Consider the following 26,455-nt stretch of genomic DNA (forward strand, 5'->3'; position numbering starts at 1 on the left):
TGTAAAAAATATCATGCAAATTACATTTTTCAAATTTTGGATGCCTCGGTAATGAGAATTGCAACTTACGCCAAAAAGCTCTGCATCTCTTAGCTCCGAGAACAATTGAACTTCTTTCATCCAAAGTGCGTCAAAAAAGAAAACCTGTACATATATATCTTCTCTCTTTGAATATTTTGTACCCTTGCAGAGTTTAAAGATTTTTAAGCATTATTTTTGGACATATTTCACCTTCCCTAAATATAATCATATATTTTGGGCTTTCAATAAACGTTACTTGACTAAACAATAATGTTTTGAGTTTTGGGGGGTAGCGTGGATATTAGAACACACAAATTAAAGGGTTTTTGTTTACATCTTGCATTGTCATTTTGTCCATTTTGGGTTTGGGACATCTTGATCATTGGAATTCATGTTAAGTAGTTATGTTTATGAAGCTTGCTGGTAATCTAGAACTTTGGGGGGGGGGGTTGGTGGATGATGCAGATTTGTGAATAATCTCAAAAATTCACTATTGCAAGGTGGTGTCAGTACAGCAAGTTGGTTAATGAACTCTGGTTTCTTTCCACCAGTAAAACAATCCTTAAACTGGTATTGGCCAATCATACCGATCAATACAGGGCCCCTAGCTTAAACACTTTGAGGCCCATTGGGCTTTCCAGGATACGTTTTTTTAAAATAATTTACGTAATATTTTGTTTAAATATGCAGAAAATAAACTTATGCATATTATCAAAGCCCATGTGTATTTTTTTTATGATAAAGATAATGTATAGCCCTTGGTCAGTCAACTGCTGAATGATGGCCTTTCTGCACGGAGGCAGGACCAATTCTGATGTCACTCGCCACTGATGCTAGACTTGACCGGGAATCAAACTCGCGTTGCCAGTTTCAAAGCATGGTGCGATCGTCCATTGCGCCACCACTCTATCCGTAGGCAGTGTTCAGTGCTCACCATTTGTCTCCCGTGGAGATAAGCAGGGAAGGATAAAGCCAAGTTGCCTCCGTGCCAGGATGGCAATGAATGGGCACGAGTCAATTCACATGTATTAGGTTATTTATAGTGCTGGAATGCCATTTAACATGTCATGCGTACTACTGGCGTGATAGCCCGTAGATTTCCCATCCCGAAGCGTTGTGGCTGCCTCCCATGCTGGCGTGGAAGTTTCAGTCTGTCCAAGTGAGATAGTTTGTCAAAAGTGAGGTTTTCACCATGCTTGATGATCTTATCTTATCTGTGAATCCTTGGAAGGCACCGTAGACAATCAGGTGTCAGGGATAAAATGTTCATATCTGTGTATAGTTTTACTGCAATTTAAATGTGAATGTTGTAGGTAAATAAAAAAAATCCCAACTGCATCCGGCTAACTAATTTTCACAAGCCACTGTTTCACTTCCAAGGGTCTCTGCATCCCAAATCCCTCATGGTGTCCTATGTAACAATTTTGCCAATGGCATTTACAGAAGTTGTTTAGGGTTGGGTTTGTTAACGTCATTTTTGTTTTGAAGTCCCGGGAAGAGCAATGAGAAAAACAAACAAAAAAAAACTGTCACTGGTTTGTTGCACATATTGGAATGTCTAGCAATGAGCACAAATGTTTTACCTTTTTAACTGAGAAACTAGTGTAGCTGCTCGTGGTGGTGAAATTTTGAGCACACCGAACTCGCAATCCAGACGTCGCCAGCTCTGTTTGATCTCCCGACACAACAGTTGAATCAATAAGCGAAATTCCTAAATCCCTTCCTCCTCTGTCCACCCAGGAATATAAATGGGTACACCGTTTTAAGTTGATCAGCAGGTTGCCTGTGATGAGGTAAAATTCAGGTACACCCAAGTCTTTCCAGATGTCTGGTCAGCGTGGAAGTGCCGACCAGAAATGCCCCTTGTAGCTGTCTCAAGTGGTGGCCTGTCAGCCAGCAGTAGGACAAGCAAATCAAATGCAGGGCTGCACTTTTACCTTGTGATTGAGAACCACGCGGTTACTTGGGCCTGCACTAGTGCCTTAGAATGGCTGCTACTGACCAATCGGAGCCTCATCCACTGTACCGCTTGACCAATTCCACTCAAATTAATCGCCCTTTCCTGACTTTCAGAATCGGTTGTCGACTATGAAAACGATTACTGGTTGACCGAATATCGTTTTAACAGCTCTCGCTGGGATAGGAATGGGGTTGATGTGAAGGAGGGTTGAGAATTTCGTGGTGTTCACCTAATCGGCCAATAAAGTCTTTGCTCAAATCCCATGGCCTGGCCACACATTCCTTGCATCACAGTAAAAAAATATTATTAAGAAAAGTAAATGTTACGTTTATTTTGAAAGTATTTGAAATATTTCTTGAGACATATATTTGTTTATCTTTGCTTGCTACTAAGCTACTTTTCCCTGTTTGTTGCAGTAGCAAATGGACCTTTGCAATGGTGAGGAGTGTGCATTTACAGGGATTTACTGTACGGGCCTTTCAGTTCACTTGGTGATTAGAATAAGTGCCCGAATTTTCAAAGATAGGTGTGGAAAATGATCAGACGATTACAGTTCGTTTTTCCTTCTCAGTGACATATCATATTCACAAACGGGACAACGATCTACATAACCTTTATATTTTGTGAAACATGCATTGTGGATACTGCGAATAAATTTTTATTTGATCAAATTACAGTTATCGCAAATAGGCTGTTAAACACTGGTAACCATTACAGAGAAACGATTGCGTACTGGAAATTAGTATGTTTTTCAGCATAAACGGATACATTTCAATTCGCATACTATTGAGTTATTTCAGCTACTTGTTATTGGAAGCACAGTGATGGTTATTAACTTAGATATTTTAACTTAGGTATTTAATAACCATTACCACAGTCTACATTATAGACTGCCAGTACACTCACCAAACTTAATAACCAGGCTACAGTCTACATTATAGACTGACAGTACACTCACTCAGCTTAATAACCAGGCTCCAGTCTACATAGACTGCCAGTACACTCACCAAACTTAATAACCAGGCTACAGTATATATTATAGACTGCCAGTACACTCACTCAGATTAAGAACAAGGCTACAGTCTACATTAGTGGTTTTTGTTTTTTATTATTTTGATTTTGTTTATTTTTATTCACTTTTTTTCTCTATGTGACTTTACCAAAAGAACCAAATGATTTTTAGATATTTTCCCTAAATTGAGATGCATATGCATCTTGTCCAGCCAGTTAGTATTCTGCTTTTTTGCCCTCCTCGTGAGCCGTGAACATCGGCTAGAGCTGGGCTCTGTAAATAGACCGGAAAGTAGAAGAATAATTGTCATCCATAAATTTCGCAATTAGATGGTAGTTATTTTTCATTTAATTATTTGCTGTGTACTGGACATCCCACATAAGCGGAAAGTATCTCCCTCCTAATTACAATTCATCGGCCTTAGAAACATTTCACTTTATATATCTGTATAGCTACCGAATGAGTTATTTGTGTTTTTAGGGTAAAAGTATTTCAACGCTTTACAGACACAAGCATTTTATGTACAGTCAACCATCAACTATGCTTAACTGAACACATCGTCAGCCTCTCATGCGATTAACCACACGAGCTTAGCAGTTTATTTTCATTTGTGGGTGCTGGGCGTGCGATGATGGCGTGGGGCTCGTTCCCTGTTCCCTTGCCAGCATAATTCCTGCACTCTTGTCTGCTCACTTGTGATGGCCCAATCACTCCCGCTCCCACACTCGCTCACCTTCCTTCCTCCATCCCACACAAACCACACGCTCTCTGCACCCTTCCTGCCCACCCCCCACCAAGGTCACCCACACCCTCCCTCCGCTTCCTCTGCTCTCCTAACCGAGCTCAAGCTCTGGGCCACCCTTGACCCAGCGCTGCCGTCCATCCTGCCAACCTTCTTGCCGCTGCTATGTGTTGTTATTAATGAATGACTAATCGTAGTTTTGTTTTCCTGTTCCATTGCAGTGGTTGCTTTTGAATAGGGTACCGTACCAACTGCTTCTAAAACACGGTCTATTATCAACATACTTACGTAAGGTATTATTTATCCTGTTGGAAGTGTCTGCCTAAAGACCCCCTGATTAACAAATTGCATGTTGGGTTTTTGTTTTCTGAATTGCTTAGAAACGTGTGATGATGCCAAATGACCTTTAACTGGTCAGTAAATACAAGTGGCGTTGCAGCTCAAGAACTAACAAACGTCCATGTTGGAAATGCCAAGTTAGCACCAATGAGATCACCAACTCAAGTCCCAGGCAATACATCGACATTACCCTTAAAATGTCAGTTTTAATTATTTGGCTTATCCCAGCTCTTAATTTGATGACATGTCCATCCCTAGAGCCGTCTCGTATCGGGACACACGTGATGCGCACGCACGCTTGTTGGAATCTCTCAAGCGTGAGCCACGGGTGGGGAGGGGAGGCGATGATCTCCGAAGGGTTCAGCTTCTCACGACCCAAGTCAGCCTTGTTGACCGTCCCTCGCTGCACGTCGGTCCCTCATGTCCTCCAAAATAACCACCGCCTCGAACGTCCCATTGCCGCACAATTTGGCCATCACATTTAATTTTGTGAGTTCACCGACTGACCTTTCGTTGAGCGGTTTGCACAATATTTTATGTTCGCGCATTGCCCCGAAAAACTTCTTGCCATGTTCTTACATTTTTTTCGTGGCTGTTGGAGTACTGGAGCAGATCGCTTGATGTTGTATATTTTAAGTGTGAGTAATGTTTTTTGGCCGCTGTGTACAAAAACAACTTAGTCCACCACAAAATGGCCACCGCTACATCTTCACCTCGTGGTTTGTTGTAAGTTTGTGAAATGTTGACACTGGATTACTTTCCTGTAAATATACACTTACAGCTGATTAGAATAGCACTTAGTATACTCGTGGCCAATAACCACCTTATAAAACTAAAATTAAAAACCGTACACAATGAATAGGACGTAACGGCATGCATATTGATAATCAGTGACATCTCAATTTATAGGATTGGCATTTAATATTGAATATTTGTGAAAATATTCGTAAAAGACCAGATATATGTTAACTTTTTCACAAAACTGCAAATCATTTTGATTACACGAGGGATAGAAAAAAAGTTGACAATTTGTCTTGGCCAAAAAGCAAGGCGAGACCAGAAAAGGAACATGTTTTTGAAAGTTTACCAAATGTCAGTCTCGTTTTTAATTATGTGACAGAATAAAAAATGTTGGTTTTGTACAGCGGTAAGGGAAGTGGTAGTCCCATCTCCAAATCTGAAAATTCCAGTTACTGTAGTTTGGACCTAAACCATGAACTTGGCTCTAAGTACATAGGCATGTGCATAAGCAGATCATTTGAATAAATATGCACATCCAAGTAAATAGGCATGTGCATGAGCAGCCATTCATGTGAAGGTAAAAGAAGCAGTGGTCGTTGGAAATTTGAAGGTATGTCTCACTGGTTCAAGAATGTTAGAAGTGGTCAATATTAGCAGAGAGATAATATCAGGTTAATGATTATGAACGCTGGAGCCTTAGCTCTTTGCCATTGACAAAAAAATGCAGTAAAAGGTGCCCAGGAGGAGTTCAAGGTTGTGTGGCTCTTGATAAGGAGTGGGGTCTGGGTGAAGGCAATTTTCTGTGGAGAAAACATTTCCAGCTGCTACAAAGTCCATAAGCATGGAGAGTGAAGTGGTGTTGCACGTGGAAGAGATGCATGTAAATTAGAAATATACCAAATCACTTAATTTGCATTTATCCCTAGAATGAAATGAGCCTGCATGTCACTGTGGGGCTTTGTTAAATTACAATAGAAAAACGTTGAGTGAGCATTTCGATGAATAAGTTAGGATTATAGCATGTATTATACAAATGCAAATTTGTGTTGCTTCATTTAAAACAAATTGCATAATTTGCGTCGTGTGCATATATTTCATACATTCCACATGACCAGTTTATTTGAAACACATAGTTTGTTCAAAAATACACATTGATGCAAAGTGATAAGTACAATAAAATGGATTTGTTACGCCGTTAAGTTTACCGCTGCCCTCGCTGCAGCGTTCCGCTGATGCCTTGTTCTTCATGTTCATGTGAACCCCGTATTGAATGCGTCATTCACCATTAATGGCCGCACTTGAGAAAGTTATTGGCATAAGAACTGCGGTAAAGAAAGTATTAATTGTAATTGAATTATTTGTATTGCAATCAATTTTTGATGATCACTCTATAAATATAAAAGAAGATATGGTAATGGGGGAGGGTAGCCCAGATAATGAGAAAAGCATGTAAATAGGGCAATAATACAAAACATATGTAGAGGGAAATGAGGCTATAATACGAAACAAATGTAGATTTGGCTATGGAAACGTATTTATGTTTTAACTATGGTAGAATGTGGGGGAAAGACATCGAATGTGCCATCGACTTGTATTTTATTGAAGTAATCATTCAGCGCGTCGCGGGTGAGGAGCACCTAATACAATGGAAGCAGTTCGAATGAGTATTGAAATTGCTCTTTTCTCGTGAAACATTTTGGCAAGGAGGGTTAACCGGCAACCGGGATAATCCACCCGCGGATGATCGACAGTGTAACTGTGCCACCGGTGTATGTAGACATTTCAATCCACACCTTCCCCAGTCAGACTGACCTTACCTGTTCAGCTGTAACTCTGTGTTTATGGAACGCCCCCGCTCCTCCTGCACTCCCCCATGATGCCCTCCTGGCGCTGCGGGAGGACTCGCGTTGGACGGAACGTGCCGACTTCTCGGCATGCAGGCAGGCAGACAGGCATATTGACCCTGAGGGTAAAAGGCATGGGTGTCAGAACTGCCCTTGGGCCCACGCGTCTTGATGCCACGCTCCGAGATCGGCAAAGCAGTGCGTGTTGAGTCTCCGTTCTGGGCGAACTGACAAGGTTTATTGATTTACGATAGGGCTTGCTCTTTAAAGACAGCAATTAGTGGGGTGATGATGGAATCTTCTATTGACAGTGGAATATCATCGGTGTGCTTTCACATGAGTATCATGGCATTCGTGGTTGCTTTCATCGGCCGATTCAGCTTAGCTGTTGACATATGTTATGCAGGTCTAAGTGCGATGGCGTAACCCTTCATAAATGAGAAGTTTTGTTGGAAAATATCCTCTTCACTGACACTCATAAGATGTGCGAATGTTGTAAATGGATGTCAGAGAATTGCAGTTCATTGCTTTTGATATCAGAATTCAGTCGTTTACAGAAATTCGTGAAATAATTCATGATCCTATAAGAAAAAAAAATATCCTTACAGTTTACAGCATAACACGTGGGCTTTTGTGACCAATATCACCCATAATACAGGTTTTTTGGGGTTTTATCGCGCAAACATAAATATCTCGTCAAACCCGCCACCACCCGACACAGCCAACTAGTAAGGCTTGTCACGTAAACAGAACATGCCAAGTTGTTACTAGTACAGCACACCAGTTTGTTGGAGAGCAAGTCCACAACATTTACGATCTGAGTACGACGTTTCGCCAGTACAGCACATGATGTGGACTCGTACAGCACACATTATGGTTGCCGTACTAGTGACGAATTGGCACGTTCTGTTTACGTGACAAGCCTTGCTAGTCGGCTGTGTCGGGTGGTGGTGGGTTTTTGTCGACACATTTAGGTTTGCGTGACCTAACAAAAAAAAACCTGTATTATGAAGTTTTCAGCATATAAACACTCATGATTGACTGAAAACATATTAATACTAGCAGGAAGTACCTGGCATTGCCCGGGTCTTAAAAATATTTCAAAGCTACTCTTAAAGATGTAACAGCAGTGCATACTGACTGTGGTGGTACCTGCTATGATGACAGCAGTGTATACTGTGGTGGTACCTGCTTTCACTGCAGCAGTGCATACTGTGGTGGTACCTGCTATGATGACAGCAGTGCATACTGTGGTGGTACCTACTATGATTACAGCAGTGCATACTGTCGTGGTACCTACTATGATTACAGCAGGGCATACTGTGGTGGTACCTGCTTTCGCTGCAGCAGTGCATACTGTGGTGGTACCTACTATGATTACAGCAGGGCATACTGTGGTGGTACCTGCTATGATGACAGCAGTACATATTGCGGTGGTACCTGCTTTCGCTGCAGCAGTGCATACTGTGGTGGTACCTACTATGATTACAGCAGTGCATACTGTGGTGGTACCTGCTATGATTACAGCAGTGCATACCGACTGTGCTGGTATCTCTTATCACGACAGTAGCACCTGGCTACTTTTTTTTCACATGAACCCCACCGTTGGAGAGCCAAGCGAGCGACCACAAACAAACCCACAATTTTTGACTTTTATATATATAGATATCGAGAACCCGTGGAGCTTGGGCAACTGTTGTCACCAGCTCGCTCACCTGGCTGCTGCATTCCCGCTCGTCCGTGTAGTGCCCCCTCGCGCCTCCGAGTTGCTCTCTCTTCGAGAGAGAATACTCTTCGATGGTTACACATTATAATAATAATAATATAATTTGACATTATTGTTAGAAGAAAACCTAAAAGCACATGAAACACCATACATTGTTGTAATATTTAAAAAAGACATTTAATATTTTGTTTCTTTGTAAAATTATTTTCATTTTCACCCTCGATGTGACGTGTGTCAACTGGATACTTTGTGCCAGGAAATCTTGTGATTCGCTTAGGCTTAGTCCAAAGGCCTTCTCACGTGCATGGCTCTATACCATAGATTGTTGTCGTTCCCAAGTATCATACGCAGCTTCGTGTTGAACCGGAAAGCAGCGGATGCTTTTAAGTGAATCGATTGTACAAAGCTTTCAAAAGAGATTCCATTCCAACAGGTTCTCACTGGGTTATTAAAAAACAAGTTAATGTATAGATGCGGTTTACATTCTCGGTTTTCTAAAATATGCCGACAAGGAAATCGGGCACGTAAACCCTGACTGCCGCAAGAGTGAAGCAGCAGACGTGAAAATGGTGGAACAAAAGTTTAAAGGCTGAGTTTGTATCATGGACTATTCTCTACAACACTCCTTGACAAAACGGCAGTGGCAAGGCAGCGACACGACGTTTCTGATTCTTAATAACGGTGACATTTTTTATTTACAGTGCTGCTGTGAAGGCAAAAAAACCTGTCAAACGTGCACATACACGTGTATTTGGTATTTATCACACCTCCAATTAGCACAGTTGGCTATGTATGATGCATACGTTCAAGAAAACGGTTTTGTCTTCAATTGGAAGTAGCTTAAGTGGCATTGACTATGATGCTTATTTTATGTTTTAAGTCTTATAAACAGCTGCTTTACCATGGTGTAAAAAACGTGCATCCGAGATAGCAACAGAGTTTTAAAATAGTGTTATTTCTTCGTTTCATTTCTTTTCTCATCCACAATTCGTGTTGTGTATGTGAACTACCGGGACTCAAAGCCTGTCTGTTATCTGTGGATCCGTGGGCGAGCGAGCGAGCTCCTGGGTTAAAACTGGGTTAAAAATATGAACAACATGCTGCGGTATGGGGGTCCTGAAACGCCCCCTTTCTTCCTGGTGGTATGGGGACAGCGTGGTGTGTTCAGGCAGTAGTTGAAGTTGATTTTGTTGAACCAGGTGAGCACTCAAGAGATCAGGATGGAGTCTCATTTGCAAGACTGACCCAGCAGGGGGGGGTCACTAACATGGACAAAAGCAAAACAAACTAAATAAAGTACAGCAATGAAGAAAACAGAAATCAGAACATAAACAACCGTGTCACATTAGAAATCTAAAGCAATGGACAAACCACAAATCATTGCCAGATCGTAACGTTGGCTCGTGCAGATTAAACCTACACTTCAAGTAGAATTACACATTAAGTTACAGAAAACTCTATCCAGTCTAACGTGACCATTTTCCTCAACATGGAAACAGACAACGGTGCATGTTTGCCTGTACCGTACATATCATTACTGTGATCTCACACGGTAATGAAACTTAGAAAAGGACAGAGAGCTGCCTTGTATTCAAACTGCACACTGCTCAGTCATCAGGGCTAAACGAAGTGTAATCTTTAACTAAGAACACAAACAAGGTGGGTTATTAAGTCTGAAATCCCCTTCCTCCTTTTAAGACCGTGTACCTCACTGGTATACATTGGCATACATAGTACATTTACTTTCTGAGTAAAAATTAAGCAGAAACTGATAAACAAATGTGAGTAAGACTTGATGAGAATACAAGTAATTAACGTCCCTTTATCATATTTTGACTTTAAACTTTCGTGACTGTAGGAATTCATATTCTTGGTTCTTTCGGTCAAGTCACGTAGATAGAAAACCGAAAATATATTTTTTTATAAAAATAAAAATGTCTCTTTATCAATCTACTGCTTTGGAGGGGGGCGTCGCATGGGTCTTGCCACAGTGAGAAGAGGAGGAGCCATGTGACACTGCAATGAGTTTAGAATAGAGAGGGGCCGATGCTCGGTGCACACACAGCTGGCAATGCGCACGATTCTACTCGGAATAGGCGCAATTAACGAGGGACCGTGTGTGGATGTTTATCCCCCTCCGGCAGGAGTCCCGGCGCTGTTTGCGCGCAGACAAAGCCGGCCACTCCGCTCACGACGGAGCAGGCGGGGGACCGCAAGCCGCCCCCCTCCACGGCCCTGTGGGGGGCCGAGGGAGGGGGTGCCGGGGATCCCGCGGATTCCGGGGAGGCCGTTGCGGGTGGTGGTGGTGGTGGTGGCGGCGTGGCGGCAGGACTGGCGCCCAGCCCCCAGAGCGAGGCCGTCACCAGCGAATTCCGCGAGCTCTCGCTCACGCCTGCTCGCAGGATGATGATGACGCTCAACGAGCGCCGCAACGGTGAGTGGTGGCCCCCCCTGTGTGCTTTGCGTTCTCGCGTTGTTTAATGAATTATAAAATTACGAACTGGCTTTATAACTTTTTCTATTTTACTAAATAAAGCCCACAAAGCATATGATATCTCTTTTCAGAGACGACATTGCCACACGTGATTGCTCATCGAAGTGGCTGATATCATCATCATCATCACACATGCGAATTTATAGTTGCAGCGAAATTGTCTAAACGTGTGTTTCTAAATGCGGAGTGCAAAACTCAAGGGCCTGGAGAAAAATGTACCCAGTTATTACTGTTAAAGTTGGTTTTAATAGTCCGAGAAAATAACAAGATAGCTTTGCAGATTCAATAAACAAGTAAATGCTTGCTACCAATAATTGATTTGTTTTCCATAAATACAAGAAGGGGCATGTTAAATAAACACGTATGGGGCTGTGCAATGCCTGAAATAAGTTAATATTTTGCTGAATATTGACGTGTTTGAAACTGGAGTGGAACACCGCTTCCGCTCCCAGCTGATGGTGTCACCAGATCAAATTAGCGCAACGCCTTTACTGCGGGCAGGGGATGGGATCGTTGGGTGCATGGCACTTGCAATGCCGGTCTCCCCAACGCGGTGGTTGGGACAGCAGGCACGTTTCCTTGGGCCACTCGGCAGGCTAAACGGGCGCACTGCAGTCAATCGATCGGCAGCTCGCATGTGGCGGTGGGGTAAAGTGTGAGTACGCCCACCTCTTGCAAGACATCTGGCCAGCGTAGAAGAGTAGGCCAAATACGACATAGAGGGGCTCTCTGGAGCTCCCTCTTGCGGAGTCCCTTCTGCTAGCAGTGCTGCAAGTAAAAATAATTGCAGGTTGCATGGCTGCACATTTGCCTTTTATATTTTATTGTTTCGTATGATGAAATGTGGGGGGGGGAGTTTCAGATAAAATTACCATTGAGTGCCCGCTGCAGATGATTTAACTTTATTTACAAAGAGAGCTTTGGAGGAAGTTTCTGGCTTTTAAAGTCAGCACTTAAGTTTCCCTTCATCGAAAGGCGAGTCAAATCTGGCGTTGTCCAGCTGCTGTTGTTTATTTGGCTCTGTTGTAACAGTGCACGGTACCGAGGACGAGGTGTGGGTTAATGGGGCGAGAACTTTGGCCGCTAAGGTGAGCTCTGGCCCTTGTGAAATCCTTTGGCTTTACCTTCAGCTTTGCGGTTGTTCAACATCGAGGCTTCTTGGAGATCGCAAAGCATAATAAAAAAAATATATACTGTATCTCAGCAGCAGATTCTTCTTAAATAAGTCTGCAAACCTATCCTATATATAACAATATGAATAAGCAGGCGATACGTCTTCTTAAAATATTAATCTTTCCACGTAAAATGTTAAAAGTATTTCGTACAAAACCGATCGGCCAGACCTGCCATATGGGAATGCATAATTTCATCAGTATTGTTACAGAACAAGACAACTGGAGCAGCTTTGACATATATTGTCTCATCAGCAGTCAGGCTTGCTTGAATCAATTGCTGGTGAACTGCGAGTAGTTACGTACCTTAGATTTAGCTCATCGCGATGTTATTAATCGTTTGGTATGCAACGATTAGCTCCCTCCCCTCACAATACGATGAATTGTCGTGATTCTGGGTTGCGGTGCAATTCAAAGATCTGTTTTAATATCGTGGTGAATGTAGCGCCTGTTTTGTCTGCAGGGGTTACCTGAACCAATACAGTTTATACATAAAAAAGATGAATTCTTATCTGCGCAGTTAAATTTATATATCTCGAAGGTAAGAATCCATTTTAATTGGCGCATTGTGGCATTTCTTCGATCTCCCATCATCCCCAGTGGTAATCACACTACTTTATTAACAACCTCAGGAACAATGGCTAACTTTAAATAACCAGTTATTATTTTTCATTGTATGTTATTCCACACAAATTTCAGCATTAACTATGTTACTATATTACTATTTAGAATTCTGTTTTATTTTCATAACAAAATGCATTTCAATTTTTTTTAAAGTATTTACATATTCAGTATTTAAACATTTACTTTCACGAGTAACAAGATTATATTACAAGAGTATCTTCTTCACGGTCCATTGCATCCCATCCTTTCTCTCCCTCTTTGGATGCAGTCGTGTAGAGTTCTAGATGCGATTCGTGAACAGCAGGTTCAAGAATAACAAGGGAATATTGTATTCAGACTACAACAGCAATTTATCAGAATGTGTGTATGTTGAACAGCTTTCGCACCTTACTATTAAGCAACATATAATATGCGTGCATGTTACAGTTGATAATCGATTATCCAGCGCATGATTATCTGGCTGATCGGTGAAACCAGCAAAACAGCTCCAAAGGATGTAACCAGTCCGGCGATCGGCACGATGTGCATAACAAGACAAGTAGCTGTGCTTGATTTCAGTGTTAAATATTATAAACAGTACATTATACACTGCATCCAACTTAACAATGAAAATACTGCACTATATACATCACCCCATGCATAGTCTTCGAGATCGGAGTGGTAAGTACGGTAAACAATAAATACAGTAACTTTTTAAAGTACGATATCTTTTTTATTGGTGGCACTTTCACATAGTAAATACATGTTAAAACAGAAAACAACACCCAAAAACATGTTACGCAAGAATGCTAAAATAAGCTATTTTAAATAATGATGCGATTATTTGGCTTTTTGAAAACGCGGCTCCTCCCTCCCAAAGTTGCCGGATAATTATCGATTATCTGCTGTATATTTTGCTTCATGGTAGTATAATAGTATGAGGACGTCTGTTAACAAATCGGGTGCATCAGGTTCAGAACAGGCTTGTCGTGAGCCGATCTGACTTGGTCCTCGCTATACAGATCCGGTCTGCACGACTTACAGGAAATCCCCATCTGCAAACCAACACACTTGTGCATTTAGTTTTTTTGTCCTGTTTGGTGGAAACTGCTCTTGGCAGGCACCTGCTCCGTCCGGCATGACTCACAGGCGAAGGGGTGAGGTCAGCGCCATCGCGGTTAACGTTGCTAATGTTTGCACAGTAAGTTTGGCTGAGTCAACCTCGATGATTTCGGGTCAAGTTCAGATCGCAAATATTATCAGGTTTCATACACGTGAAACGTGGACAAGATGATGTAAAGCATCTTCGCATATTTCAATTCGTCAAAAATATTTTAACCTTAAAGCAAAATGTCGTAGCTGCTTTTACCCGCTGTCTCTCGCAGTCGCCGTCAGTTTTTGGAATTCCAGATGTCGAAGAGGTGTGGGTGTGTGTGTGAGATTAGCCTTTGACTTCCTAAATAACAAATATGCACCTGTCAAATCAAGGGGGGGTATTAAGGCTGCTGAGGTAACGGGCCTCTGATCCCAGGGACCAGTTGTTGATGAGGGCCACGCCTCCCAGAGTTTACCATATGGTTGCTTGCCACTTACACAACAGGAGTAGTCTGTGTCTGCGCACTGCGGGGAGCGGTAGTGTAGCGGTTCGCGCGCTGCGCTACCAATCCAGCAACCCGAGTTCGATTCCCGCTGACGGCCAACACCAGTGACGAGTATCTGAACCGGTCCTGGGCATCCCCTAGGTTGACTCAGCCTCAAATGAGTATCTGGTGTAATGTGTAAACATCGCCACTAGGGAGACAAAGGCGCGGCCGGATGTGGTGCTGGCCACTCACCCCCTCGTGTGCCGTTCTGGCCTTCATCGGTGCTCGCTAACAGCACTTGCCCCAACAGTCTGTTAAGGCTATATGGGGGTCTTTGCACTGGGGAAAATCGCTCAATAAAATCAGAATATTTACCTAAATTCGTCTACCAAGATGATCACGAACCAGTCTGGAAATGAACAAAGGTGTTATTTAAATGGGCTGCTCAAATTAAACCTTAACGAATTGTCCACTTGAGCAGACAAATGAAGCAGTCTCAAGCAATTGCTGGCTTTTCGTTTAAGAGGCATTTAATACACCGAAGAATGATGTTTGAATCGAGGAATGAGACTGACTGGCAAATGGCAGCAGCAGCCTCTGATGCATGACCTTTTCAAGCTGTTGGGTCTGATAATTCCTTCATAAAATGAGCATCTGGTCAGGTTCACTTGGATGGCCGTTACATTTAATTCTCTCGATTAATAATTAGAGGGCATACTTTACTGTTCTAAAGGTACTCACGTTATTTGATTGCAGAGCATTATTATACTGTACGTTAGTGCACCATTGAGTGCAGTTTTATACGCCTGATTTTACAAAGGGCTATCAGATTTCATATCTCATCTCCACCGAGCATTTAAGATGCAAGATTAAACATTATTTCGTATAACTCAATGCCGTTTAGCATGCTAAATATATGTAGAACTTTAAACGACAGCTTCAATACTCTGCCACATGATCACGTTAAGATAATTGCACTTGTTGAACATAGTAAGTCTTGAACAACAACATTGACAGTCAAATAAAAAATAAGTACAGAGTGAAACTTGCTTTTTTTCCTAACAAATTGAATCATAATCTTTATCCGCAAACACGGTGCAATGTATCACGCAGATAGCATCATCCATACACAGCTCAAAGCAAATATTTATATCTTGATATTGCAGAAACGCAATGTAAATGTAAACCCAACTTGTATGGCAGCATACCTGTTCCTAGCTTTAGTTTCCAACATGTGTGGTAGTTGGGTAATTTCACCTAATTAGCTTACTTATGGGTTGGATGGTATGTAGGGTGGAACTGGTCGTTTTTATGCAAGCAGGTATTAGCTATTGTGTGTGTTTGCACAAGGGTGCAGTGTTGTTACAGCTAATGAAACATGTGTTCAGTCAGTTATATTGATGCAGCTGCTGCTGATGCTGTGTAAATTGCTCCTGTATGTAAGCTGAAATTGGCTCTCGGAGGAGCGGAGAGTTCCACTCGATATAATGTTTAAAACGTTTAAACTCACAAAGCTATCGGCCCGCTCATCCTATCTCCCCATAATCTGCATTATCGTTTTTTAAAAGTAGGGAAATAAGGGCTGCGAGACGTAACTGGAAGAAAGCTGCAGCGGTTTGGATCGGTCTCCTTTTCAAGCGTACCACGGAATTATGAGTATTTAAACTCTACACATTTTGTTCCACCGTTGGTGAACAACATTGTGGGCAGTGTGTGCTCTAAATCTTTGCAATCATCGTGGTCATTGCACGACCCAGTTGTTACGAAAGCCACATTACGTGCACGGAATGATGTGCACGTGCAACATCCTCGTGTGTTGCACTAATTTAAGTGCAAAGAGTCAACGTGCTGTTCGTTAAGCTACTGTGTACATGGAGCATGGAAACTAGTAGGTATAAATATTACGTTTTTTTATTGGCATCGCTCGACTCCAGTTTTAATACTGTAATTCCAATACCAAATAATTGAATTGGGTGGTAAATTGTATCTCTAAACCTTTCTAAATGTAACTACATCTCAAGATGGCGGTAAAAACAATGGGGGGGGGGGGGGCAGAGGATATGTGCGTTTGGCAAGTTTGAGGAAGAGGGAGGTTTCTATTTGTGGATAGTTTTTATTATTTATCAGGGAAGGAGGGTTACAATGCCTGAGGAAGGCGAGAGGCAACATCGTAGTCGATGAACAAATGAAGACGTCTCATGAGAAAAGACGTTCAGTTGTCGACAGAAGCCGTGTGCTGCAGAAGTGTTGAGCCTGAACGTGAACAGGGGAAGGGTCTCGGCAGTGCAGGGAGAGGCTTCCAGCTCGTGGAGACAGCAGCCAAGAAGGAACATCCTCCCGTGAGTGATGAACGACTGAGGGTTTTGGCTGGGGTTGTTAAACCATGATCTGTCAACTGGTTAACCGTTCTCAGAATCGATTAACGATTCCAAGAGTCGGGTATCACTCATCGATGCCAGGTGGACTGATTGTAATGAATTAACTGATTGGAACGTGTATATTGCGTGCGACTCTGATTGGTCAGTGGCAACGATCTTAAGGCACCAGCGGCAGACCTTGGTCACGGTGTGGTACAATTTCATTTAAAGGCAAAGGTGCAGCCCTGCAATTGCTTGCTCATGCTACTGATGGTGGACAGGCATCCACTAGAGCTCTAAGGGGGTACGGTCAATATCTCAACACTGACCAGACTTGTGGGAGGAGGTGGGCGTACTCACACTTTACCCCACCACAGGTGACCTGCCGTGTGACTTATTTGTACTGCTGGGGTGGACATGTGCGGGGATGATTGTTTCGGCTGGTGCCGCCAGGAGTGCGAATCAAACTAGCGGCCTCTGAAGTCGTGGGTGATGTGCAGCTCACGGAGAGGGGGGGGGGGTACGTTCCCCGCCACCATCAATAGGCCAACTGTTGATAACCTGACTCTTACACTACTTGACCCGCACAGGTGAAAGGTGTTAGGTGGCAGAGCGCACAGGTGAAGAGTGTCGAGGTGTTGTCAATGCATTTACAATTTTGAATAAATTCATAATGAGAATTGATATTAGAAAAATCGCATCATCAAGCGGAGGCGGGGGGGACCTTTATGGTTTGGACTGACAAATAAAAGAAACCTCTGGCAATAAAATTGGCTCCTATTCAAAGTGTATTTGTAAGCTCCACCATGTCCAATGTAATCTACACGCAAAGGTGCACGGTAGATAAATATGCGATCGTGCCCTAATTTTTGTGTCTGTTTATAAACGTGTTTAACATTACCGACGCGACCCTCTGACTCCCCCGATGTACTTCCAGCCTGAAAAGAAAGATAATTATTATGAATGACTGCTAAAACACTGCTCGTTAGGCTTGTAAACATGCTCAATGATTGTCCGAGCACTGTTTGACAAATGTAGAATTTATTTGAACATTCAGACAATGTTTGCTGCAATGGCAGCTCTTATTTATGTAAATTGGCTAATTCATCATACGCAGCATGCTGCAATCTGTCTTCAGGGAAGTGACGTTCATAGTTAATGACAACTGTTTTAGTTTCTGTGCAACAGAGTTAGGATTTCAATTACAAACAAAGAATGGCATAAAATAAGGAACAGGTCCCGTTTAAAAATGTTCTTTCTAGTGCGTGCAGCAGTACATTAGGACGTGACCCTACTCTGCTTGGTATACGTTTTTTTTGTTGTTGCACACGGTGCCCCACAGCTGGTTAAGGTTTTCTTGGCCTAGCGATAGCGCATTCGTTGACCGTTGCAGAGGTTCGCGGTTCGAATCCAGCAGCTGCCCTGGTTATTACTGCAGGTGTAACAACTATAGCAATACACGCCGCCGTCGTCTGCTTCAGAGTGGACAATAAAAGGTCAAATGACGTCATTCGTACGAGTTAGGCCGTTGTGTGCCGGCGTCAACGTCCAAATTTGTCAAATTCTAAGAATTACCTGGCAATTACTCAATTGCGATTTAACCTTGGCAATCATCGCCCACTACTGGCAGACCTAATGGCCCAGGTCACCCTTGCAAATGAGACTCTTTCTAGTCCCTTGAGTTCTCACCCAGTTAAACAAAATCAACTGGAAACTTTTAGCAGTAAAATTTTGCATCTTTTGTAGTTCCCGGGTATTTAAAAAATGTGTTAGCAAAAGCATAACGTCACTAAATTTTGATTTAAAGCTTTCGTAACTGCAGGGATTCATGTTCTTGGTTCTTTTGGTTAAGTCACGTAGAAGGGAAATAATAAAGATATAAAACAATATATATATTTTTTTTACCTGCCTTTACCGAAAGAACCAAGAATATGAATGCATAACGTCACTCTTCTTATCCGCTGAACCAACAAAAAATGGATTATGCCGATTGTCACTGGCATCGAATAACTGTTCAGAAACCTACAGGTCGATTGGGCCACCTATTATTTATTTTTTGATATCACGTTGTGAAAAAAAGCTATGATATCTAAATAAATGATAAAAAAACCTTGGGAAAGAATATTCAAAACAATTGCTTGCACATAAATAATAGGATGTGGATTGTTATGAAGAAAGTGCATTCATATTTGCTCCACCGTTAGAGATGAATCACCGTTTCATGGATAATAAAGGTGTTTTGGGTTCGATCGCGTCAATATAAATGTGTCGTGAAACCCGCCACCACCCGACAAAACCAATTGGTAAAGTTTGTCATGTAAAATTAGTGACTAGTTCAGCGCACCTGTGTTTTGGAGGGTAAACCAACAACATTTACAATTATACTCGAATTGTAAATGTAACACACCGGTGTGCTGAACTAGTAACAAATCGCCATGTTTTGTTTACCTGACAAACATTACTAATTGGCCGTGTCAGGTGGTGGTGGGTTTCACGACACATTTATCTTTATGCAATCTCGTCCAAAAAAACCTACATTATGGATCATATTGTTCGCGAAAGCTTGCTATGTGTTAAACTCACCGTTTCATGGTCTGCATGTAAGAGCCATGTTGTTATGCTGGTAGACAGGTATCAAAAGTGAATATTTGTAGTATATAGCCTATGATTTGTTCCTTAAGTGCAATAGATCCAATCTGTAATGCCTCATTGCAATCGTATATTAAATAAAAAGTCATTCCACCCATCATGTTTTTTTAACCACTCAAGCAAGCTTTCAACCTGTGGCTTCAATAAGAAATTTAAATTGGTCTATTTGTATAAAAACGGCTTGTACAAAAATGTTTCCACTCCACTTAAATCATTTGCTCGGTTCGCTGGCAACGCCCCTTCCCCCTTGCACAATGTGATTCAGAGAAAGGGTTCTTTTTCAGGTATCAACAAAAGTAGTAAACACTAAACCTTGGGCCAAATGCAGTTTGTGTGTGGATTCTCTCGAACAGATATGGTGGGCTTTGTGACTTGTCTGTGACTTGTGTCACAGAGCCCAGAAGTCCCTCCATGCTTTATAACTAGAAATTCACGAGTTAAAATGAACTCAGCCTATCATCCCTCTGGAATTGATCAAATAACATCATGGGATCTCCTTTGCCAGTACCAAAATATGATCGTAGGTTTTTCTCCTTTTTTCTGGCAACAAAGCAGGTGTTAAGATGTTAAAACGCCTTTTGGCGTCCTCTGGTCTAACACCGTTTGAGACGAGGCTCAAAAAAAAGCTGTCTCTGGTGTGGACCAATCAGTTTCAAAGACAATGCATATATTATCAGTGTTTTTTTTGGGTTGCATTCTGACCACAGGTATTGTGGTTAATGTAGACATGATTCCTTGTAAAAGGTTTCAGTTTGGTGTTTTAACATCTTAACACCTGTTTTGTTGCCAGAAAAAATGGGAAAAACCTATTCTCATTGATCAAATAACTTTGGATTTGTGGATAGTCGGCAGAAGTTATGTGGATAGACTGGTCCCCATAATGTAGATGTTTTTGTACCACTACTCAGGACAGGACTCGTATAGAGATGAGTATTGACAAAGCTCGCCCTGAAAATGCTTCCAGTTGCATGGCAAAGTATATTTAAGATTGACTTCTTGTATTATATTCGCAAAACACGACTTAAAATAAAATTTGCCAAATATTCTCATGCAAGATCCTTCTGCCAAGTGGTATTAGACTTGGAAAGCCATCCTTTGATGATACATTCTGTTTATTATTGCTCTTATTATAACAATCAATCTTAATTTCTATTTTATTCTCTTAATAACAAAATGTTTCATGAACAAGTGATGCAGTAAATGATTGCATCATACCCAAGTAAAATATATTTTTAATTTTTCGAGCGATTTTCACACCACTGTTAAATTGCCATTGGCGTTTTCTATTGTGCGTTTCATGTTGTGTACAATTAAAAGTTTGTCTCATTATAGTGTTAATGTTTACAACGAGAGAGATGATACAATCATTTACAGATTTCCGTCTTTTTTATTCTTATGCAATGTCTCACACATCTTTTACTCTGTTTCAGTTTTCATATAACTTTTAAAAAATGTTCTTATTGATTTACAATTTATAAATTTTTGTCTCTAAGAGAACAAACTAAAGTTCTGTTTGTTTTATGAATACGAATACCAGTGTATAATACGTAATGTTTATATGCTGCCTGCTCAAATCTAGTTTCAAATTGCTGCAAAAATAAATTAAAAAAAAATAATTGTTTTTGTATCACTACAGTTGCACACATTTTCTACGGTTGAGATGCAATGAATCCAAATAGACAGTTGCCAAGGTGAAAATGATCAGTATTACATCTTGCCTTGCGTAACCATTCATGGAGGGGGGGGGGGAATGAAGGTGCAGTCGTTAGCCCACCAAGCTATTCCCAGTCATGGCCGATTCCGTCGGTAAGTGACGTTGGAACTGATCCTTGGCCCTTTACCCTTCGCCAAAAGTGTGGTCAAATAACCTGCACGTGCGACCGATTGACAACGGGCCGCAAATAATGTATTGTTACGTAACCATTCATACCGTAAAAGCCGTAAATACAGAACATAACAATAAAGGATATCCTTGAACAAAAGTAAACTTTTATTATGCTTGGTTCTTTCGGTAAAGTCACGTAGAAGGGAAATAATAAATTAATATATTTCATATTATTAAGGGAAATAATAACATAATACATTTTATATTATATTTTTATTATTTTATTATTTCCCTTCTACGTGACTTTACCGAACGAACCAAGAATATGAATCCCTGCAGTCACGAAAGCTTTAAATCAAAATGTATACTTTTATTGTAATTAAATATTACACGTATGATTACCGGTGTTGCTCAATGTGGGAAGCCTTAAAAACTGTTTGAGCTTCTGTCTTACAAATAAAGCAATGTGGCAGCAGTGTTTTTAAATGTGTCACAAATTTTAATTCCTTTGTCCCGTGAAATGTGATGGCGGTTGAGTTAAGTTCCCGTACAGGAGAGGGTGGTTTTATTGAATGAAAGTGAAAAAATTAATGGGGCCTTTATATATTTATTTGCATTCGGTGTGCGCTGTGATAGAGCATTTGAAGAATGTTCTTCCTCGTGTTATGCCAGCTTGCACAGCTTTAGGCCCATCAGGAATATGTTGCGCATGAGCGAGAGTGGGCAGGTTGAGCAAGTTAAATCGCGATTGGGAGGCACGCAAGCCTTCGTGTTTTGTAGCTTCAACTCATTTGTTAACATGTGTGGCTGTGCGCTTGACAATATTGTTTTATGATAAAAAACTGATTCCCACTTTCATCTTTGATTTTTGACGTCACGTTTCAGAGCCGGATAGAAAACATCAGGAAACAATACCGCATCGTTTGATCGAAATCAACAAAGGTTAGTTCCACGGGTCCTTTTTTTTTACTGGATTGTTTTTTACTTGTTCATTTCATCGTTATTTATGAAGACCACGATTCATTGTTACATGTGGCTGCTGTGATCTGTTGCCAGTGCATTTCCAGTGTTGGCAATCGGTAAATGTTTGCTTGGCACTTGTTTAATGTGACGAAGCGGCATTGAAAATCTCAACACGTTCGTCAACAACACTTGTGGCCTTTAGAGAAACGAATATGTAATGGGTGACGTTTTGGGAAATGGCTCTTCTTCATCGCACATAGTTCAGAAAGGTCAGGGAGAAGGAGTGCACGTTGATCCATTTCCCGAAAAGTTCAGTATGATATGTATCCATATTTCTTTTAAGGTCACGGTGTTATTGACGAATGTGTTGAGATTGTGTTGTTCATTGTGCTTGTGCACCACTTGCCAACGAAGCAGCGTCGCTAAATAATTTGAATTTAAAAGTGTGTGTTGTCGCTGCTGTCTCGCTTCTTCATTAATAAACGCCGGCGGTGAACAAACTCACGACGTGGAAAAAGTTTTAAACGATGGCGCCGTACGGTAAGAGCATATTGTTTGAAACGTCGGTGTAACATTAAAGTAAAATTGAGTTAAAGTAAGCGGTGTACACTGAGACCGGCAACGCAAAAGCTTGATGGGATGGAGCGTTACCTTTGGTTAAAAGTGTGATCCATGTTAAATGTGAGTTAAACTGCAGTATAAATCATTTCAGTCTCCCATAGTCGTTTGGGATAAGTGAATAAAACTGTGCTTTATAGCTCTACAGGTATGGTTATCATTAGCCATGTTAATTAGAGCCACGTGAATTCTCATTTTTAGCCTTTATATGGTTGCATGTGCACATGGACATTACATAATACGTATTAAATGCATCATGTTGTTCGGTCACATGCACGCATAAAAGACAAAGATCCCCCATATAGCCTTTAATAGAATGTTGGGGCAAGTGCTGTTAGTGAGCACCTATGAAGGCCGGCACGACACACCAGGGGGTGGGTGATCAGCACCACATTCGCCCGCCTTTGTCTTCCCAATGCTGATGTTTATACACTGCATCAGGACCTAATTTTAGGTTGAGTCGACCTAGGGGAGGCCCAGCACCGGTTCAAATATTCGTCACCGATGTTCGTTATGAGCAGGAGTAGAACTCATGTCGCTGGTTTGCTCGTGCAACGTGCTCACCACTGCACTATCACATGCGTACACAAAGATAGACGAATGTCCCCCATATAGTCTGAACAGACTGATTGGGTAGTTGCTGTTAATGAGCACCAACGAGTCGGCTTAGGGGAGGCCCAGGACCGGTTCAGATAATCGTCGCTGGTGTTGGCCGTGAGCAGGAATCGCACTCGTTTCGCTGGGTTCGTAGCGCAGTGCGCTAGCTGCTCCATTACCGCTCCCAACATGCATACACACATACCCACACTCAACACTGATGACGACTCATTCATTATGCAGACTCAGCGCACCACTTCAAGCACATACTTTATAACTTAATTCATTAAGTGTCACATTGACGCCGAGCTTCCACAATCACGTCTCCACAATGTGTCCACAATTATGGCTGCTAGCATCATCTGTCACAGCTTACATGGATAATATCTTAATGTTTCATGATCAGAAGCCCTTTGCAGACTTCCAAATTGACCCTATGCAATTAAGTCTTTACTGTGCAGCCCCAGCTTAGCGTCTCACCAGCAGCCTGCTGCTACAGATGCTTTGTGCAAAGGCAGACCTCGACTCGTCACCAGCTGGTGGAAAAATAACCATTCGCGTCATTGTGCGGAATATAAAGTAACAACACAGATAAGCAGACGATACGTCTCCTTCATATATCTGTCTCTCTATAAAAGTATTTTTCTACACAACTGTCAGCACCCCGTGATCCTGAAATGATGCACTGACCAGAAATCAGTGGGGTCTGATGGTCGTGTAAAATATGCCTTTTGTATTTTTCTTGCGGAGAAACATATCTGAAGGAGACACCCTAGCAGAGCTCGCTGTCTCCGTGTCCCTCTCTGCTTGCAGACAAGCGTTGATAACAGTGTGCAGGCACCCAAAACCCTCTTAAGGCTGTTTTTCATTGGCCCCGTGTGTGGCCTTCCATGCATCCTGTGCCGTGTATGTCTCTATACCGGGTTCCGCTAGATGTACAATAATCCCCGTCAGCTGATGTGCTACTTGTACAAGAGTTTTACGTGTCTTACCTGTGATCAACAGTGGCTGTCCTATGGAGGACATTTGCCCCCTTAGCGGGAATGTGGAGTTTTACTGCCGGCTCAGGGCCGTCTGGAACGCTCTTCCGATATTAGGAAGCCACTGGAGCTATGCCACTTTTGAATCATCTAGATTGACGAACTCATTTCTTTAGAACTGCTTTTTGTGTTTGCTTTGCAGTCCTTTCCCCCGCACCTCCGATTATCACGGTTGGCTATGTACAATGCGAAAGAAGTTCAACATACATACAGGTGGAGATGAAAGGATGCTGAGTGGGCTACATTGACACATTACACCTTCACAATACGACCACATGAGTTTCACACAAAGCGTCGTACCTAATTGCAAAATTTGGCTGTAAGGATTGTTTTTTTTTCAACTTAACTCACCGGTAGAGCTGAAACAATAATAATTATTGGTGGGGTAAAGCGTGTACACCACGTGACGGTTGAATTTGTTATGTCGGGTGGTGGAGGATTTTAACGACACAAATATAGCCAGGTCGTTACGTGACCACACCCAAACACCTATTATGAATCGTAATCTTGGCTGCGAAAATGTAGTGCTTCCGAATGTGCACTTTGGCAGCCTCACGAGATCTCTAGATGGGGCAAGGCTCCTCCCTGGTAGCTAATTAATGTAACTGATCCTGGCGATTGGATTAGAATATTTTCAGTTATTAAACATATGACAATGTAAGTTGTAAATAATTATGAACGGGACTCGTTTGTCCCTTCTTAATGTTGATGGAAGTACAGCTTTTAGTAATTGAGGCGAAAAGCCAACATATTAATGAGTAAATTAGTAAGGATCAACGTGGCCTACTGTATATATGCACTTGGGAACTTCTGTGGTCAGATGTTTAAATAAGAGATGTTTTTTTACAATTGTCAAAAGTTTGATGCGCATGTAGAGTTGGACTCCAAAAATCCCTGGGGATATAGACGTGAGGTTGTTGTGGATCCTGTATTCCATGACGAATCGTCATTTGGCTCCAAAAATCCACGGGAAAACTTTTTTGGAGTTTTTTTTCTCTGGGGCGGCTCCATAAATAATTTACACATTGTAGGAGTAGCGGAGGACATGAGTATAACTCCAGCAATCTGCAACATAAATTCGGATTACTATATCCTGGATTTTTTAAATATATTTAAAGTCCTCAACGGAATTTCACTGGTTGAAAGTGACCAAGTATTAATACACGACTGCACAGAATTATACAAGACCAATATTCACAGGTCGCAAAAATAATTCCTCGGATGTTATTTGTGACAAATTCAGTGTGAATGTACCAATAGTTCAAATCTAGAATAGTTGGGGGGTGGAGTAGGAGGTGTTGGAATCCTGGGGCTTTTCAATTTAGAGCAAAAAATTTAATTTTTGATGACTGAAATTGCTAAAAAAATATTAGCAAGAGCTTTGGATTGAATCATTTGTCATGATAATTTTGAATAAATGTCCTCCCTTCATTGTGCACTTGACCAGCATGGTGAGGTATGGTTAAAAAACAACCTCTATAACTTGTGCATAAGCCAATAGCCCCCGTTAATTTTAGAGTTTGGAAAAATTGTAGTTCTGTATATAAAACGTTAAACAATCTGAAGGTTTCATAGCTGTCATCAGGGAGTTGTATGAATAGGTATTGGAATATGCAAGAGCGAGCTATCTTATCGGATCATTGTTAAAGTTTCGAAAGTGGCAGCCCCATGAGCAATTAGTGCAACCTCAGGGAGTAGGCCTCAGTGTCGGCTGGGGTCAAGCAAGTCTATGTGCTGTCACCTTTTCTTTTCATCCGTTTTGTTGACAGTCCTCTCGAGAATGTAATTTTGTGGTTAACATTGGAATAGGAGAGACTGGTGTAAGTGGAGTAGCATAGGATGACGATGATGATGATGTAGCCTCTTAATAAAGGGAACACCTGGTTTCAAAGTCAAGAGCCCGGCTATGTAACCAGATCCTGCTTCAGGGCTCATTACATCACACGTGTAGTATTTTAAAAGGATTGTTCTATGGTCTCAAATGGGGTGATATTGTTGACCAAGCCACTCTTCACGGTCATTATTTTACTTTTCATTTTTGCTTCAGTTATTGTTTTTTTGGGGGAGTGGAGGGGTGGGGGTTGAGGTGGCGGGGGTGGAGGTGGGGGAGTAGTAGCGCAGTGGACCAAGACATTGGGGGCGTTGTGGTGGCGAGATGTTAACTCCCTC

General features: G+C 41.8%; 1 protein-coding gene across 3 annotated transcripts in view; it reads left to right on the forward strand.

The window, feature by feature from the left end:
* MRTFB (myocardin related transcription factor B) overlaps positions 1 to 26,455 on the forward strand; it is a 136,303-nt gene that overhangs the window by 44,454 nt on the left and 65,394 nt on the right. Inside the window, exons 5-6 of one of the 3 annotated variants that reach the window (XM_078594637.1) lie at positions 10,530 to 10,819; positions 21,954 to 22,010. In XM_078594637.1, coding sequence (XP_078450763.1) covers positions 10,789 to 10,819; positions 21,954 to 22,010 — 88 coding nt within the window. In that variant the 5' untranslated portion in view covers positions 10,530 to 10,788. Of the gene's footprint in view, positions 1 to 10,529; positions 10,820 to 21,953; positions 22,011 to 26,455 lie in introns of those variants that run through there. The other 2 variants (XM_078594638.1, XM_078594635.1) reach the window with 2 other exon arrangements.

This window comes from Lampetra planeri, chromosome 5, assembly GCF_965212315.1.
Source record: "Lampetra planeri chromosome 5, kcLamPlan1.2.h2, whole genome shotgun sequence".
Classification (NCBI taxonomy): domain Eukaryota; kingdom Metazoa; phylum Chordata; class Hyperoartia; order Petromyzontiformes; family Petromyzontidae; genus Lampetra; species Lampetra planeri.